Source organism: Pleurodeles waltl, chromosome 5, assembly GCF_031143425.1.
Source record: "Pleurodeles waltl isolate 20211129_DDA chromosome 5, aPleWal1.hap1.20221129, whole genome shotgun sequence".
In the NCBI taxonomy this organism is placed as follows: domain Eukaryota; kingdom Metazoa; phylum Chordata; class Amphibia; order Caudata; family Salamandridae; genus Pleurodeles; species Pleurodeles waltl.
In genome coordinates, this window is record NC_090444.1 from 278304135 (window position 1) to 278322723 (window position 18589).

Consider the following 18589-nt stretch of genomic DNA (forward strand, 5'->3'; position numbering starts at 1 on the left):
CAATTTTGTCCTGAACTCAAAGAACAGTCTTTGAAGGGGAATGAAGAAGCAAGGGTTCAGGTAAGGGTAGACCAGGATGCCCAGCATGTGGAGATAAGCCAGTACTGGAGCCAGAACTTTAGTGACAACTTTCAGAGATGTTGAGAGGCTGAAAGGAAGGACCATGAATTGCCAGTGATAACCCTCCAATCAAAAATGGAGATATTATTTATGAGGAGGGTAAATTGGAATGTGAAGTTAAGCATCCCTTAAACTCAACGCTGCCATCCACTCCCCAGGAAGGATAAGAGGAATTATCTTCTAAAGGATCTCCATCTTGAAGCAAGTCTTTATGAGAAACACATTCAATTTACTTAAGTTAAGTTCACTTTAAACAGTAACTTTCCTGAAGCTTCCTGTATCAAAAATACAGTGGAATAGAATCCTTCTCCTTTTTGATCCCCTGGAATGGGTGCAATTATGTTTTTCTTTAACAACTTTGCAACCTCTTGAGCGACAGCTGATGTCTTTAAAGCATCTCCTTGAAATGGAGAATGGACCGGCCCCAAGAGAGGAAAAGTACGTGCAAGATCCAATGTATAATCTTTCTCTATTATTCATAAGACCCAGAAGTCTAATATAGTTTGCTGTTGCTGCTGAAGAAAAAAAAAAGGCATCCTCCCACTGGGAGCCCAGCATAGTCAGGAAGGCTACCTGGGCTTCGCAGAAGGGGGAGGCTGAGGTTTTGAATTCTGCCTACTTGGAAAAGGCCGATACTTGTTTCTTCATTGGAACAGTAATACCTGCTGGCGTCTACTTTTAGGTCCCTTGCAAGGAGGATCTCTCTTGGGCTGTATTTTGAATAACTGAGCATGTTTCTGATTCTTAAAAGCTCTAGAGAGCGTATCTTCAAAATGGTCACCAAACTACTTATTCCTAATAAATGGCATGTGATTTAATCCAGTCTTTTGAGCACCTTCGGCTTTCCAGTCTCTCAGATATATATGTAGTCAACTAGCGACAGAAGAAGCAATAGAAGAAGCTGAAGCTTTCAGAATATCAAAAGAGACAGCCACGAAAAACGTAGCTGTATTCCTATTTGTTAAAATAATTCTGAACACTCCAGTCCCTCTTGAATGGCTGAAGTTAAGTATTGAAAGTCCTTGACAAGAGACTGAGAGGAACAGACAGCACATGCAGCAGGACAAAGAGCCAAATTCGATCCTGAGAGCCCATTCCTCAAAGAAGTGAGAAATTTGGGAAGGTCTACCATCTCTGGATTCCTCCATTCTCCCAAGAGAATATCCAAAATCTCTTTAGTGATAGCCAGGCATGTTGGAGGGTGAACTATACCAGTAGAAAGAGTATTTCATCTTCCATGGGAACATTACGGTTCTCTCAAGACACAGGAAAAGGTCAGCAGATCAGATTTCTAAATAAATTTACTCTTGGGAGTGGTCTCAGGAACTGGAACCTCAAAATCCTCATATTCAGGGGAAGGCCATGAAGAAGCAAAAGAAGGAGATGAAAAGTTAACAAATACAGATGGGAGTGAGATGAAGGTGAATACTGAGAAATTGAATTATCAGTCGATTTCTGAAGAGCGCCTGACAAAGAGGTAATCAGAAGTCGCAACTGGCACTCAGTGAGCCCAAAGCCCTTAGAAACAAAGAAAGAAGCACTACCTACCTGCTTGCGTCTCTTGCCATCAACATGGGCATCTCTGCAATGTCATCTCTTGGACATCTGCTTCCTATGATCCAAGATTCAAGACCGAAAGAACTCAATCCTAAGCAAAATGAGGGCCCTTGTCTGTCTGTCTAAATCCAATGCCAGCAGGGAAAAATAAAGATTCCTCTTTATCAATGGAAAAAATATATATATATATTCAGTCTTCATTTGAAAAGTAAGACGCACAGGCTTGACTACAGCCCGCGCATCGGGTGAAACGCGGCATGTTTATGTTGCAGTAAATACTGCTTGCACAACATTCTTGAGTGACTGCCTTACTTTTCAATTGAAGATTGCAAGTTTGCAGCCAGCGCACTCCACTTGCGTGGATGCTCCCACTCCCTATGGATATTGACTCCAGTAGGAGCTTTTGCGATTGGATGGATATATATTATGGTTTTTTTTAACACAAAGCATCAAAGATATTCCTGGAAAATGGAACTCAGTGTAAAAATAAATTTGCTTGTAATTTAGCTCTAAGGATACCAGGCAAGAGAGGCAGATCAACCTCTTGCCATGGAGTATACAAGCATACCTATAGCCAGCTAGATATGACGCTATACTGGAAGACCGTGGCCGGCGTGTTTCCAATGAGGAGAAGACGCTAAACTCTTGAATGTGGCCGCTCCTGAGGACACTGGCAAAATAAAGGTATCCCTCTGTGGGTAGGAAAGAACAGAACGCCAGACTGCAGCCGCTGACTTCTTGCACAAGTATGACGCAAAAAGAAGCAGCAGGGCTGACCACAATGCAACTCGGCAATGCTCATGCTTGACCTGTAGAGAGAGCTTGCTTGGAGGAAGACTGTTGCGCTGTTTATACTTGACCCAGTAAGTACTAGCAGGGAACGCTACCAGATCTTTCAAAAGAGCCAGAGAAATATGTAAAGCCTCTTCTCCCCAAATATACATGAATAAATAAAGGCCCGCCTTTAAAAAGGGAATTTAAAATAAGGGGAGCATAAAACGCAACCTATACTCAACCTTTAAAAGTCCAGATACTGTGCCCCACTCAGCATCCTACTTAACAGGACAAGAACGTCAGACCTCAAACTCAACACCCCAAGAGGCCCTGTCTCCCAGGGCTTACATGAAAAATAGTTCAAAGAGGCTTCAAAAGTCTGTTGTGAACAGAGCAGATGAAAGGAACAGGATGTGTTTTGGGCTCCGACCCACTTTATCATCAGCATGGTGGGAAGGGGTGGGAGGGTGTTAGAAGAGGTTTTACTTTAGAACTTCTGGTTGGTACCAGCTAGGTCATGTAATGCCTGGGTAGAGATTGGGCATCTTATAGGGGTAAGTATTGGTATGAGAAAATGAGTTGAGGAGGTAAAAGAAAACTACCAAACCAACTAACAAAAGTCTGAACACCCACTAATCTGCAACAAAGAGTTACATGGAATTTACCAATAAAAATGATGCTTGGCATGCATATCTTCACTTGCAGTACTAATGTGTGAGCTGTTCTAAATGTCCAAAGCATGCAATAATTCAAGAGGTCCCCAGTGTTCTTTTTTATTTAGTTTGCCCCAAAGTTCACTGGCTGCAGGTCTCAGATAATATCTACCGAGCAGCTAAATAATGGATGTGTAGGGGCCAAAAGAAGATCAGGAAGAAAAGGCAATGTTCCACATTTGGGAATCAGTGTGTCAGAGTTTTGGTTTATGAAGCAGTGCATTAGCACAGCGCATTCAAAAACATGAAAAATGAAAGCCAAGGCTGAAAACCACTCATTGAAATAGAAAACGAAGGACCATGGCACTTTGAATTAATTTGAATTACGCTTTCTTGGTGACTGGAGGCAATGTAAGGATCGTGGTATTCAGGTGACATTAAATCCGTAGGCCATACAGAACAGCAGTTTTTAACGTACACATTTTAACATAGGATTTTAAATCTTAACGCTTCAAGGAAGATATTTTTGGATCCTCAGCTTCACACTCTTTAATACAGGGAGTGCAGAATTATTAGGCAAATGAGTATTTTGACCACATCATCCTCTTTATGCATGTTGTCTTACTCCAAGCTGTATAGGCTCGAAAGCCTACTACCAATTAAGCATATTAGGTGATGTGCATCTCTGTAATGAGAAGGGGTGTGGTCTAATGACATCAACACCCTATATCAGGTGTGCATAATTATTAGGCAACTTCCTTTCCTTTGGCAAAATGGGTCAAAAGAAGGACTTGACAGGCTCAGAAAAGTCAAAAATAGTGAGATATCTTGCAGAGGGATGCAGCACTCTTTAAATTGCAAAGCTTCTGAAGCGTGATCATCGAACAATCAAGCGTTTCATTCAAAATAGTCAACAGGGTCGCAAGAAGCGTGTGGAAAAACCAAGGCGCAAAATAACTGCCCATGAACTGAGAAAAGTCAAGCGTGCAGCTGCCACGATGCCACTTGCCACCAGTTTGGCCATATTTCAGAGCTGCAACATCACTGGAGTGCCCAAAAGCACAAGGTGTGCAATACTCAGAGACGTGGCCAAGGTAAGAAAGGCTGAAAGACGACCACCACTGAACAAGACACACAAGCTGAAACGTCAAGACTGGGCCAAGAAATATCTCAAGACTGATTTTTCTAAGGTTTTATGGACTGATGAAATGAGAGTGAGTCTTGATGGGCCAGATGGATGGGCCCGTGGCTGGATTGGTAAAGGGCAGAGAGCTCCAGTCCGACTCAGACGCCAGAAAGGTGGAGGTGGAGTACTGGTTTGGGCTGGTATCATCAAAGATGAGCTTGTGGGGCCTTTTCGGGTTGAGGATGGAGTCAAGCTCAACTCCCAGTCCTACTGCCAGTTCCTGGAAGACACCTTCTTCAAGCAGTGGTACAGGAAGAAGTCTGCATCCTTCAAGAAAAACATGATTTTCATGCAGGACAATGCTCCATCACACGCGTCCAAGTACTCCACAGCGTGGCTGGCAAGAAAGGGTATATAAGAAGGAAATCTAATGACATGGCCTCCTTGTTCACCTAATCTGAACCCCATTGAGAACCTGTGGTCCATCATCAAATGTGAGATTTACAAGGAGGGAAAACAGTACACCTCTCTGAACAGTGTCTGGGAGGCTGTGGTTGCTGCTGCACGCAATGTTGATGGTGAACAGATCAAAACACTGACAGAATCCATGGATGGCAGGCTTTTGAGTGTCCTTGCAAAGAAAGGTGGCTATATTGGTCACTGATTTGTTTTTGTTTTGTTTTTGAATGTCAGAAATGTATATTTGTGAATGTTGGGATGTTATATTGGTTTCACTGGTAATAATAAATAATTGAAATGGGTATATATTTGTTTTTTAATAAGTTGCCTAATAATTATGCGCAGTAATAGTCACCTGCACACACAGATATCCCCCTAACATAGCTAAAACTAAAAACAAACTAAAAACTACTTCCAAAAATATTCAGCTTTGATATTAATGAGTTTTTTGGGTTCATTGAGAACATGGTTGTTGTTCAATAATAAAATTAATCCTCAAAAATACAACTTGCCTAATAATTCTGCACTCCCTGTAGTTATACCAGACTACTCAAAGAACTTCAGTGCCTGCAGACAGTCCCCTTAATTCAAGCATTCGTAAGGTGAGCAGGATGAGTTGATAACTAGGTGACTCACGGACGTTGAGTGGAAGGCTCCTCTAAAAATAATTACATTGACACGTCCGCAAAAGTAAAAAAGAGTTAGCCACAGGCATGGTCATTACAATATTGAAGAAAAGGGACATTTTCAAAAATATGAGGTTGAAACTCAGAGGATTTACTATATATGACACTAAAGACAATCCGAATAGAGAATCTAAAATGAGATTCCTTCCTTGTAAATCTAAAACAGTGTTTCATTAGAATAACCTTACTTTTCTCTTTCTGGTTGCAGCAGGTTTCCTTTTCACTGGTGTTTTCTTTGTTGGTGCTCTTGCTTTTTGAACTTTTGATACAGCAGTTTTTTTCTTAGGTCCAACTTTCTTTTTTTCTGGTTCCCATTCATCGTCATCATCAGAGGAATCAGAATCGGAGGACCTGGTACCATTTGGAAACAAGTTATCAAAACATAAAACCTGTCGTTATTTTTATACGAATTACTTTATAAGCACTGATCTTATTGCATATTCTCTAGAACTACTCCCATCCATCACCTTCCATAGAGAACCTTGTTTATTGGTAGTCAGTTCTATAAAATAATGTTTGCTAAAAATAGGTAGATTTCACTTACAATCATTAAACAGTTATGTAGTGATAAACCCGGTGCTCCACATTAGGGCTGAGCCCTAAGCCGTTCACATCTTTTGTACTGAGCACTGCAGTTTTGGCGGGCTTACTCTTAAAATGTAGTTATAGTTGACTGCAAAAGCACAAAGGTTCTTTCTTAAACACTAAGGAAATTAAAGTCCCCTCCTGTTGGTAAAAACGTTTGGTTTTCGACAACATGCAACAAACAAGCACAAATAACGTGAATACTGCAGCAGCACCACATTACTAACATTACATCATGTTGTTTTAGAGTACATTGGATTTATAAAGTGACAAATGCTTCTCAAATGTTGATTGAGACATGTTTTTTACTCCAACGCTGAAACTGCTGAAACAGGAGGAGTGTTGGAATGGAGTCCCTTGTGACCAGAAGATTAATTATTGATTAGGTGAGGAACTAATTAAGAATAGAGCAAACTAGCTTAATTTAAATTAAATGTTTTTTTAAAAGTTTTCACAAATAGGTAGACGAGGAGGCGGAGCTTGGCACCGAAAAAGAGAGCTGCCATCAACTAAAGCTCAAGCCAACCCGCTGATACAATGCCAAGTAGGCAAAAGTGGCTGTACTGACTCATACACAACCAGTGGAACATGCGTCACGCACACCCAAGCCTTCACTAACAGCACCGAGAAATCCCCTCTTGCTCCCTGAAGGGTAACACACGTGCCGCCAGAGCAACTGCTGATCTGATCGAACACTGGCAATCTCATTCATTTCATCTTCCTGCCTGCCCCGGGATCACAGTCCCACCCACACTGGCAGTTACTCTCAGGGTCAGTGAGGTTTTCTGAGCATGACTTGGTTCCCCTACCTCCTGGCAGACAGTAAAGAGTAGGGGTGGTGCCTGATGCTGCCAGATCCACACATGGGGATCATTGTGAGCCACCTCTCACCTACTTGCATCAGCCAGCATAACAATAAGAAAACTGCAAATTAAAATCTAGCAGCTGCACTCCTAGAAGTCAGGCAGAAAATTGACAATTCAACTTATCTCATGGCTTTTACTCTCTCCCAGAGTCATGACTGGTGTGGTACGTACCTGCTTTCTAACAAAGGCTGCCACATGGAAGTGGGTAACATTGACTGTGCCGATATTTGCTAATCAGTATAAGTCTTTGTAGTGCTGTGAGGATATGTGCGCTAGGCAGTGGCGTAGCGTGGGTTGTCAGCACCCGGGGCAAGGCAAGTAATTTGCGCCCCCTAAACCGGGGCAAGGCAAGTAATTTGCGCCCCCTAACCCGTGGATTTTAGCACTCGAGTCTCTTCCAAGATGTTGCGCCCTGTGCGGCCGGCCCCCCCTGCACCCCCCACGCTACGCCACTGGCGCTAGGTCTCTCATGGTTCTAGACAGATTCAAACGAGAAATTACTTAATTTGCTGGAAGGTGTTAAGGTGTGCTTATTAATTGTTATGACATAATCAGAGTGCAGTATGTCATCATATGCTGAGGAATAAAGACATCTGCTGCAAAGCTCAGTGTGTGGTGTGCTCTTTGTATGCTCCCGAGCTGGGGAGGATGCTACAACTGGTGAAGCAGGTGAGATCAGTGCCCCGAAGAAATGAGACTGCTCTCCTGAGAGCTTGCAGCCACCAAACTGCCTGGTGCATACTACATACGCCCAATTCAATAAGAATCAATTTGAAGTTGGCGTGTGTGGAGTCAAAGCTCCACTCCAGCCCATATATGTCCCTCAAAGAAGTTGAAGGCCCTGCAGTGGAGAGCATTCAGCAAGCCCACCAGAATCTGTTGCGAAGGCTGAAAGAAGAGATACTGTGTCACGTCATAACACAGAGCCATCATCCATGGAGAGTAAACGCTAAAGGAAGTGATAAGTATGTTTGTAATTTCATACCTGGCTATCAGCAAGAGCCAAGAAAGTGCCACACAGCCTCGAATCCGGTGTGACAACCTAGCCAGGATGAGAAGCTGATGCACGCACAGTTGTGAGTGGCATCCAACTCACCGAATACCATTGGAATAGCAAATTTTTCAACGGCTGCAGAAAAGAGTGCGAGGTACGATGCAGCAGTGTTTCTAGAACCACCACCGACATTCGACACCGTCAAAAAGCAAACTTTTGGCCACAGATGGACCGCATGGATCAAGCTGTTGAATGACTTCACAGATGCCCTAGAAGAAGTAGATGGCAAGAAAATCATTAAGTATTCACTGAACCTTGCCAGTGACGGAGTAAAAAAAATGCTGAAGAAAATCTCACACACTGATGCAATATCCTACCATCAGATCAAGGAAGCAATGGGTTCAAAGTTCAATCCAATGCCGAATGTTGACTTTGAAACGTACATTTTCAATCAAGCGAGAGAGCAAGCTGGTGAAAAAATGGATGACTTTGTTGAAAGACTTGATGTGCATATCAAACACTGCAAGTTTACTGAATTCAATAATGAAAAAGCCATAAGTCTTAGAGTTATCAATGGCTGTCTTTCAGACTCTTTCAGAAGATGCACTTTGAGAGAGATGCTCAGTCTAGAGAAAATATTAATGTCTGCAAGAGCTGATAAAAGAGCAGACTGACAACCTGCTGATATGGAAGCTGGAATAGCAAGTAATGGATCAGCCTAGGTCATGAAAAGCAAGCACTAGTACAGGAAGGATGCATGCCAGTCTACATCTTTGAGGAATACAAAGTTGTGTTTCAGATGTGGGTTTTCATTTCTCAATGAAGGTAAATGTCAAGCCATAGGACAGACTTGCAAAGGTTGCAAGAAAGAAAGAAATGTCATAATGGTTTGCAAAGCGAAAGAGAAACCAAATACATCACAGCGAAAAGAGCAAATGAACGCCAGAAGGTTCCAGAAGCATCTCACTACGCCAACAGGGCCAAAAAGCAACACCAGTTACAACAAGCATAAACCAGATAAAGTTGATCGTTGTCAAGCTCACCTTAAACAGGCTCTTCAACATCATTATCAAGCCCCAGTGAAGAAGAAGGATGTGCAATGAGAATGTCAACCAAGGAACAACAGACTCATGTTGATTTGGCTGCTTGCAAGGAAAAACAAAAGACAAACCATCAAACGAAATAAATGAATTCATTTGGACACTGCTCCAAGATTACAATAAAAGTCAATGGTTGCTCCATAACCTTTATCATAGACACAGGTGTGTCCATTATCATTATGCCAGTCGAAAAGTTCAATAGCCTATCTCCTGTGCCATGCCGCAAACCAACAAACACGAAGGTATACGCGCGGGCTATTTCTAAACCGTTACAGAGTCAATGGTCAATCACAGCAACATAAAGCAGTATCAGTGCAGGTGCCAATTCACATTCTTCAATGAAGTTCGTCCAGTGCATGCCTACTTAGTTTTGCCACTGCTGCGGACATGGGACTGATATCTCTCAATTTCAACTTCACACTCAATCTGAAATTGTAGGTCAGCTTCCATAAATGTTTCATAGCCTAAGAAGGCTCAAAGCAATGTAAGTGTGACTTTACATTAATGCGGACATTCGCCCTGTTGCCCAATAGAACCGCAGAATTGTTTTTCACTTCCAAGAAGCTGTTCAGAAAGAACTAGAAATGTTGTTAAAGCATGACAAAATTGAGTGCTCCAACGGTCCCACACCATGGGTTTCGCCCATAGTAGCGGAACCAAAAAAGGACAGTGGAGGTGCAGTGCGCATCTGTATTGATATGCACTAGGCCAACAAAGAAATTGAGAGATGAAAAGTTAACTCAGAAATATTTCAGGATGTTATACGTCGAATAATTCAACCTGCCAAGCATGCTTTTAATTACAGTGATGACATACTGGTATTCGGAGCAATGCAGGAGGAGCATGACAAGGCTCTTACGCAAGTGTGCCAGTTAATTGCTGATGTAGGTCTCACTCTGAACACAGCCAAGTGTGAGTTTCACAATGCCATTCACAATGCCAAACTTAAGTTCTTTGGGGACTTACCTCTGATGGGGGAATAACTCTAGACCCCAATAAAGTGTAAGCACTGTCAGCTACTTCCCCCCACAAGATGTCATCATGCTGCGATCCTTCTTAGGCATGGCCAGTTATTGCTACATTCAGTGCCCCATAAAGAGACTTGACAAAACAAAATGTCTCTTTCCAGCGGTTTGCTGAATTTGATCAAAGCTTCAAAAAAAAAAGCATACGAACTGAGATCACAGTAGATGCGAACCTCATGGAATTGGGGGTAATCCTTGCTTGACATAATGGTCATCCGAATGCTCAGAGACACATTGTGGCCTGTGTCAGTCGAAGCCTGTCTGACACAGAACGTGCTTATTCTCAGCCAGAGACGGAGAGTTTGGCTGTAGCGTGGGCCTGTGAAAATTTTCTTTGTTTCTATATGGGAAACGTTTCACTATCATTATAGACTACAATGCACTGCTCACTATTTTTGGAATCCTGAAAGCTAAGCTGCCCTCTCGCATTGGGAGGTGGGGGTTGTAACTGCAAGAGTATGATTATGCCATTGTACACAAGCCAGGTAAAGATCAAAACCTTGTTGCTTACTTTTTATGAGTGACACTACATTGTTTCAGTATGACATTCAAAAGGGCTGAGGAGTACATTAACTTCATCGTGAAGTTCAGCACCCCAGCAGTCTTGTCCTTTGAACTGATTATTGCTGCTACTAATGCCGATAAGAACATGTTTACCCTCAAAGACATAATTTCAACTCAATCACGGAAAAGGAGCACTCAACCTACTGCTGACGATGTGGAATTTCAAAAATTAAAAAATGCACAAGATGAACTGTACGTGATCAAGGAAGTTGGTTTATTGAGAGGCTCGAGAATCCTCATACCTGAGAGCCTAAGACAGCAAGTCATTGAACTAGCTCATGAAGTACATTGTTGCATTCTAGCCACCAAAAGAGCTCTGAGAGACAGAGTGTGGTTTCCGTGCTAAAACAAGCGAGTTGGGATTAAGAGAGTGCCATCTTTGCAACTATCTTTCCACAAAGGAGACACAGCATCCATTGGCAATGTCTGACCTTCCTGCACAAGTTTGGGAAAAAGTTGCAGTTGATTTCTTTGGGCCCTTAGAAAACAGACATCATCTCATGGGAGTCATAGATGAGTATTCACACTTTCTTTTAGTAGAGAAGCTATCATCAACAACCCATGACAAGGTCATCAAGAGGCTGGAGACATCTTTGCAGAGTGGGGTATTCCCGCCATTCTCAAATATGACAATGGTCCACTGTTCAATAGCAAAGAATTCAAGGAGTTTCTAATGAGACTAAATGTCAAGCATCAAAAGAATACACGTCTGTGGCCCCAAGCCAATGTTTTTGTTGAACGATTCAGGAGTATGCTTAAAAGGGTCTTTCAACGAGTATCGCTGGAGGCAATCAAGTTAAACCAGGGTTCAACTCCTCACTCCATGACTGGTGAGAGTCCTGCCAGCTTGATATTTGGGACAGCCAATGGAATCACTCTGCCACAGTGGACTGACCTTTGAATGCCGATAAGGTTCATGTCACAGACACTTCTCGAAAGTGCAAAATGAAAACATATGCCGACCAGCCTCAACGGGCTCAAGTAACAATCTTCTATGAGGGTGACTGGGTCCTGGTCAAACAAAAACAGAAGAGGAAACAGACACTCTGTTTGCTATCAATCCTCTGAGGGTGGTGATGTACAAGGGGCACATGGTGATGCACATCGTCGCAGATAGTCCATCACTCGTCACATTTTAAACACCTACCACCTCAACGTTCGTCAGCTCCTGCAATTATGAGTGAGGCGACCCTACCTAACAGTCCAGCTCAAGCATCAGAATTGGTGCACAACCAGAGTGCATCTCAACTATCTCGTACCACTCGATCTGGCCGACTAGTGCGAGCGCCTCGATGACTTATTGAAGAAATATAGTGTAACTGTTGTTTCTACTTTTTATTTAACACGGGAGGGGTGATGTAATGTCTTGAAACTATGTGTGCTAGGACCCTCGCGTTTCTAGGCAGACTCAATAGAGGAATTATGTAATTGGCTGGTATGTGTTAAGGTGTGGTTATTAATAGTTATGACGTAATCAGAGTGCAATTGTGTGATACTATGCTGAGGAATATCTGCTACATAGCTCCGTGTGTTGCATATTCCCGGCCTGGGAGGGCACAAGAGCCTTTATTTTAGAAGCCAGGGGAGACTTCCTGATCAATTACTACTCACATTTAAATCTAGGGACATAAAGGCTACTGTTCGGTAAAAAGAAACTGCATGCTGATCTCACAGCATTCAAGTGGTAGGCCATCTTCTCCAGGAGCTTTGTGTGTGAAAATTTCAGGCAGATGACACCAGACATATTAAATCAAATAATAATGGCAATCTTTGAGCAAAACTCCATTTTCACATCAGAGGCAGAATGGGTTTTAACATGACTTAAACATAAGAACTATGAACAAAGGGAGACAGTCTGACAATTCTGAGTGTCGCAATTAAAATCAACTACAGCCTAAAGAACAAACCCCACAAGGAGCCTTGTTATTCATTCCCAGGATATAATAGCAACATTCAAAGAATTTTACTCTTTGCTCTATTCCTCCGCATCGGACGATACAATGCAACAAGAAACCGCTTTCCTAGAGGCAGTGTGTGCCTGCCACATCTGACCCAAATAGCAGTAGGACTGTTGGAAATAGAAATCACAAAACAGAAAATTTCAGAGGCAATTTAAGAAATGCCCACAAAGCTTCTAGATCAGATGGACTACTCCTTGAATTCTTTACAATTACTGGCCCTGCCATAGTCTCATTGCAGAGCAGGGTTTTAGTCAATCCACACCTAATGATAGCTTACGACCCAAGTTTGAATAAGGTGTTTCTCTCCTTAATATTGGAATCAAACAGAATCCAGCATCTAAGCACTAGATGTATGCCAATTTTGCTTCTTAATACAGACATGTGGATACTAGCTAAAATACTTCCATATCACTGATAAAGTTCAAGCCACAGCTAGTGCACAAGAACCAGGTGGGTCCTGTTCCAGGCAGATCTTTGACCCACCATCTCTGAACCCTTACGCACTTTATCTTGAAACAAGGACAAGGGCAGCGGGAGAGCCTAGTGGTCTCGCTTGATGCCAAAAAGCCTTTGACCATGTAGAATGGCCCTATTATTAAAGACTTAAGTCTTTAGACCTAAATTTCTCCAAAACATTGGCTGACTTAATCAAAATCCTACTGCTGCAGTTAACACTGGGGGATTCATCTTTGAAGATGTTCAATGTCCAGCACGGCGCCAGGCAACCTCTCCTCTTCCTTTCTTAAGCTAGGACCTTTAGCAGTAGCAATCAGAAAGTTGCATTAGATCCACAGCATTGAGGCAGAAGCTGGTTAGCTGAAAGTTTTCCTGTATGCAGAAAACATTATGTGGACTCTTACAGGGGCACACAGTCTAATTGTAGCAAAAACTCAATTTGTATATTCTATTTAACAGTATTTCAATAGCTTACAGATCGGATTGCTCACTCTATCCTTTGATCAGGCTTACTGCTTCCATGTTGGTATTGTATGTTTGGTATCCAAAACACTATGTATATGTCCAGCACTGTTACAAATAAAAACTTTCTTTTGCAACTGACATCTCAAGCATATCAATGTTACTTTTTTATGCTCTTTTATTGATAGACCACTAAGTATGGTCCTTTGCAGCCGTTAGAAAGGCTCAACCTAAGTAGAAGTGCAGATAATCTAATAGGTTCTTTAAGAGGAGAATGTTCACTAGGTTTTTTTTTTCGTTACCTTTCGTTTCTCCATACAACTGCTATTTCTCCTTCCAATAGGACGTGCTCCGTTTGTAGCGCATTAGTGCACAGACACTGGGCATATGCAATTCTTATACAGATTAGGCTTGTAAAATGCTCACATCGATTTATTATGTTAGGTGACAGACAAGCGCTTCAGGTAAAGAAAGGTCCTTAGAGGCTAGAACAGTAGCAAGCATGTAAGTATAAAACAAAGGGGTGCTGGCAGTCAGAGGGAGACATGGATAACACAATATGCAAAGAGTCTACAGAAGAAGGGTGGGGACTCGGTGGCCCATTTACTGTAGACCATGGTGGGTCCACCTTTTCCTTGCAACATGCACACCATTCCCACATCATACCAATGGTTCCAGTCTCCATATCGCATGCAAAACATCATGCGCCTTAGGGAGGGGTTTTCTTAAAGACTTAGAGGACTTTACCAGAATATTGGAGGAGAAAACAAATTATAAAATTATGGAAAATATTTCTCGCCAGAAAGTGAAATTGTATATGAGAAGTAAAACAACCATCCTAAGAAAGGGAATTCTGATTCAGAGAACCTCCTTGGTTCATGTATAGTAGGTTTCGGTATCATCAGAGTTCCCCAATGTACTCGTAATGGCTTCAACTTATGCTCTTATCTCCTCATTGCTCCAAGAGACTTCACAAAACAAAAAATTTTCTTCCCAATGGTTTGCTGAATGTGATCAAAGCTTCAAAAAAATAAAACACGCGATTGAGAATCCAATCAAGAAGGCCTATTTCAACCACAAGTTGCATACTGAGAACTAACCCTTTCAAACTTACACCACCACCAGTTATTCCACTTCATACCTTGCATGAAACATTCAAATGTCACTGACTCAGCCCATTATTAAAATTATTCCTTAGGTTCTGTCCAAAAGAGAGCTCCCGATAATTTTTGTTTGTGAAAGTTTTTTTTTTGGCATGGATGGCAAAGGTTTCTGCTCTTTGTGCTGTCTGCTAAAACAAGAGATACCTACTCTACTGATGGTGCATAAAACATGACAACATAACTCCTAGAATGTTCACAAAGAAACAAAGTTATGTTATTCAAAAAATGTATTTAGTACACCTGTTCAACACTACCATCCAGGAGATGAATTATGCCACAAATGTCACTTTTCTTACTAGCGGTGATATATTGAATGTGCATATTAGAAGAGGCCTTCACATTCACTAAGCATTCTTCAACTGTCGTTGAAATTAGACAGACTAGGCTGGAACAGAAGACCAATGTTAAAGTCTCTGACATGAATCACACGTTGGCCAAGATCACCAAGGGTTCTAAATAAGCTTTTCAAAAGGGTGGGCAAAACACAACCCAGCACAAAGTCCTGTATATCATAAAGAGATCAGGAAATTTATCATCCACTACACTGTCTTGTACCAAGGTAAATATCGTGCACTCAGTGAATGGAGATTCAGAATGGAAAGATCTCAAAACACTCAAGGGTAATGTATATTCTAGCCAACTAAATAGCCCTTCCCAAAATATTTTTTAATATTGCATATTAAAGTTTATTCAGAGGGTAGATCCATTAAGAAGTCTTCCATCATTCCGTAAATTGCTGCGGCATTGGCTATAATTCCACACTGCTCTGATGATTAAAGGCGATCTTCTACTTTGGAATTGTATCACATACTGTGAAATACAAGAGCACAATTATTTCAAATGGTTCTGGACAGAGTGGTTATTTAATTATTTGTAACACAAGAAACTTACATTCTTAAACATTCTACTAATAACATGAGAAAAACCAGGTTCAGCCCATGCCAGCCACAAGGGCTCAACAGGAACCAATGAAAACAAGCTAATAGAGGCATGCAGTTAGCAAAATACAATTTCTTTATTGCTAAATAGATCAGAGCATGATCTGAAATAGATTGAAAAGTCAGCCATGGCAAATTTTTAGATCATAGGCCCTATTGACTATTCCGACACAACGGACACATCAACAGCAAGTAACTGCAAGCTAGACCAGCATCCAAGATCTCAGGACTCTTGCCAAAACATACAGTCAACAAATTGACACCATTTTTTTACAGAGGTCAATGTACCAATGTAGAGGCCCTGAAAGAGAATGAATAGCTACACTATGAACGAGTGTTGTTACCTTCATGCCATGGACACACAGTCAAAACTGCACAAAGCAGAGACAAGATATATGGCCATTTTACATTCTCTGCAGACTAAAAAAAACACACTAGGGAAGCTGAATATATAGGACAAGGTTCTCCAACTTTTTTTGTAATTAGAGCTACTTACGTTCAATGAAAATCATACTGAGCTACTAATACTATTAGTTTGATAATAGTGATCACTTCAAACAAGATCACATTAGTGGCCACGCCATGCAAGATAACCAACAGTGATTATCTCAGTGCATCAGGCAAGTCTCTCAACAGTGACATGAAAATGGCTTTATCAATTTGGAATGAATCAGGATAATAGGAAAGTAATAGCAGCAATGCCCCTGGCACCAAGGTAGTAACTTTTGGTAGTGTCTCCCCAACACCTCATGATTTATTACTCATTTATGGGGTTTGAATATATTTTAGAGAGCCAGATACTTATTTCCAAACATCAGCTAAGCATATTAGTTCTGAACATATACATATTTTTGTCACAAATACATGCTTTTCAATTTTGGAAAATAAATAATAATTCAACCAAGCAAAAAGAGTCTTCTTCAGTAGACTTGGCTGCATGCAGGCAAGCTACTCACAGGTAATTGGAACGCCACCAGTGAGTAGCTCCCAAGCTATTTGATGGAGAAGCCTAATATAGGAAACTCCTTTGGTCCAGGCATGAAAGAATGGTGCCCCAAGCTCCATGGCATGTTGATCTGTTCGCAAGAATGTTCTGCAAAAAGGGGAGCTGCTGGAACCACGATAATCAGTCTTCGTGGGCATGGGTATTAGCCGTGAGACCTTGGCAGGCGAAGGTGTTGCTAGCTCATAAAATTTTGAAAGACCTTAACAATGCAGCTTTTCATTCAATTCTCATGGTAACGCTAATGTTGTAACCTTCATAAAATAACTCCCTTAACAGTCTTGCTTTAAAGCTTGGCTTGTTTTACGGGGAGACAAACACTAAAGATGCTCCAGAACTCAGATGCTAACACTAGAAAACAAACGGTTTAACATGTTCTTCAAGTAAATCATACCGTGGCTTCTTTCCATGCCCATGCTATGGTTTCCACGGCCTGACGTAGTTTCAAGTTACAACATTCTCAATACACACAATGGAGGAATATTTTGTTGCACACAGTGAATCTACGCACTCCAGCTGACAGTTGGTTAACTGGGGCAGAAGACCAATCATTGACCACCACAGCTCTATATATAGCAGTATAACCCGTAATTCCTCCACTACACCAATAAATCAGTAAGCTGTCAACGAGGTTTGCAATTTTTTGCATCTCTAGAGTCGGGTCTGTAAGAAATGCTACACGAGGTATGTACCGTGGAATGACAATCGTAAAATTATTCAGCCCTCATACTAAAACTGTATCTGTGTGTGGGAGGGGGGGCACCCTTAGAAGCAATGCCTCTTTAACCCAGTTTTTTTAGATAACTTGTGTTTAGTCCTAATTCTCTGAACACATACATCAGCTGGGGAACACTGTCGAAGGGTACTGGTGTGTTTAAATCAACCATTTAAAAATTCTCAACTCAAACACAGAAACAGAATAGAGTGACTGAATGAGCCATCTATAATTATCACATTTCTTAGATACAATGACATAAGGCAACCCCTCCATATTGCTGTACTGAGTACAGTCTCTGGTACGTAAATCAATGCCCTTGGTCAGGTGCTTCATGTAAATCATGTGACCCATAAACCTTGAACATAGAGGCGTCATGTAACTGGAAAGATACTTAAGTGGAAAGATACTAAAGATGTAAAGATGCAGCTGGCTGCTTAAAATGGGAGTACATCCGAGGCTGAAGAATAAATGAGACAGCAAAGTGGTAGGGTTTAAGAGGTGGTGGTTGACCATCATTCTACCAGGTTAAGCAGACTACTTTGTCTTATCAAAACCAAATACCTTCTTTTTATTCCATGAAAAGCCATCGTATCCAAAACATCACCCGTTAGTGGGACCCAATGATAAACGTGTGCTATCAGGTCCCTTCTTTTTATCAGAGCTATTGCTAATTTTGAGTTTCTACAATATACTGCTAACTAACACATTCACAAATGGAGGTACGTGGGCCTTGTGGAAAATGCACTGCTTTATCTTATCTTATAGAACAGTCTACTATTGTTTCTGTGTTTCAGAAAATTGTCAGCTAGGCACAGAAGAGCGCGCACAGGCAGTACTGGTGTCACTGCTGCCACCTCATAAAACAAGGTGCACACCTGCCCACTAAAATGCATAAAAAGTGCTACTTACAATTATCACTATGATTATTTCACAGCTGGATGCTCTACTAACTTTTGAGGCAATGTAGTACTTCAATCTATAGACATCTAGTACCCAACACCCAAACTATAAATGTGTCATGGTAAAATGCAGCTAGAATACATGAGGACTGTTACCCTTAGACAGGCAAGAGAAAAGCTGAATACACAGAACAAATTAGCATACTGGCAGCATTGCATGACGCATAATTGTCCAGAGCAGTCTCACTCTCTGCAGCAGGACTTCTTTTTTAGGTCCATGCTAGATGCAGCGTCAAACAAATAAAGGAGGAAGAAAAAGATTAAAGGAATAGATGTTTTCAAAGTCCCAAAAAACTGAATCGTCAAGTGATGAAATCTTCAAAAATCTATGGGATCAATTTACTGCTGACGACCTAGAAATTATGTGACTAGAAATGTTTGGATTTAAAAATTGCTTTTTCCCTCTTTTAACCCAATTAA

General features: G+C 41.4%; 1 protein-coding gene across 2 annotated transcripts in view; it reads right to left on the reverse strand.

Annotated features, from left to right (window-relative positions):
• SRBD1 (S1 RNA binding domain 1) overlaps positions 1-18589 on the reverse strand; it is a 759215-nt gene that overhangs the window by 664870 nt on the left and 75756 nt on the right. For both annotated transcript variants that reach the window (XM_069234013.1, XM_069234012.1), the window contains exon 3: positions 5564-5726. In XM_069234013.1, coding sequence (XP_069090114.1) covers positions 5564-5726 — 163 coding nt within the window. The remainder of the gene's footprint in view (positions 1-5563; positions 5727-18589) is intronic.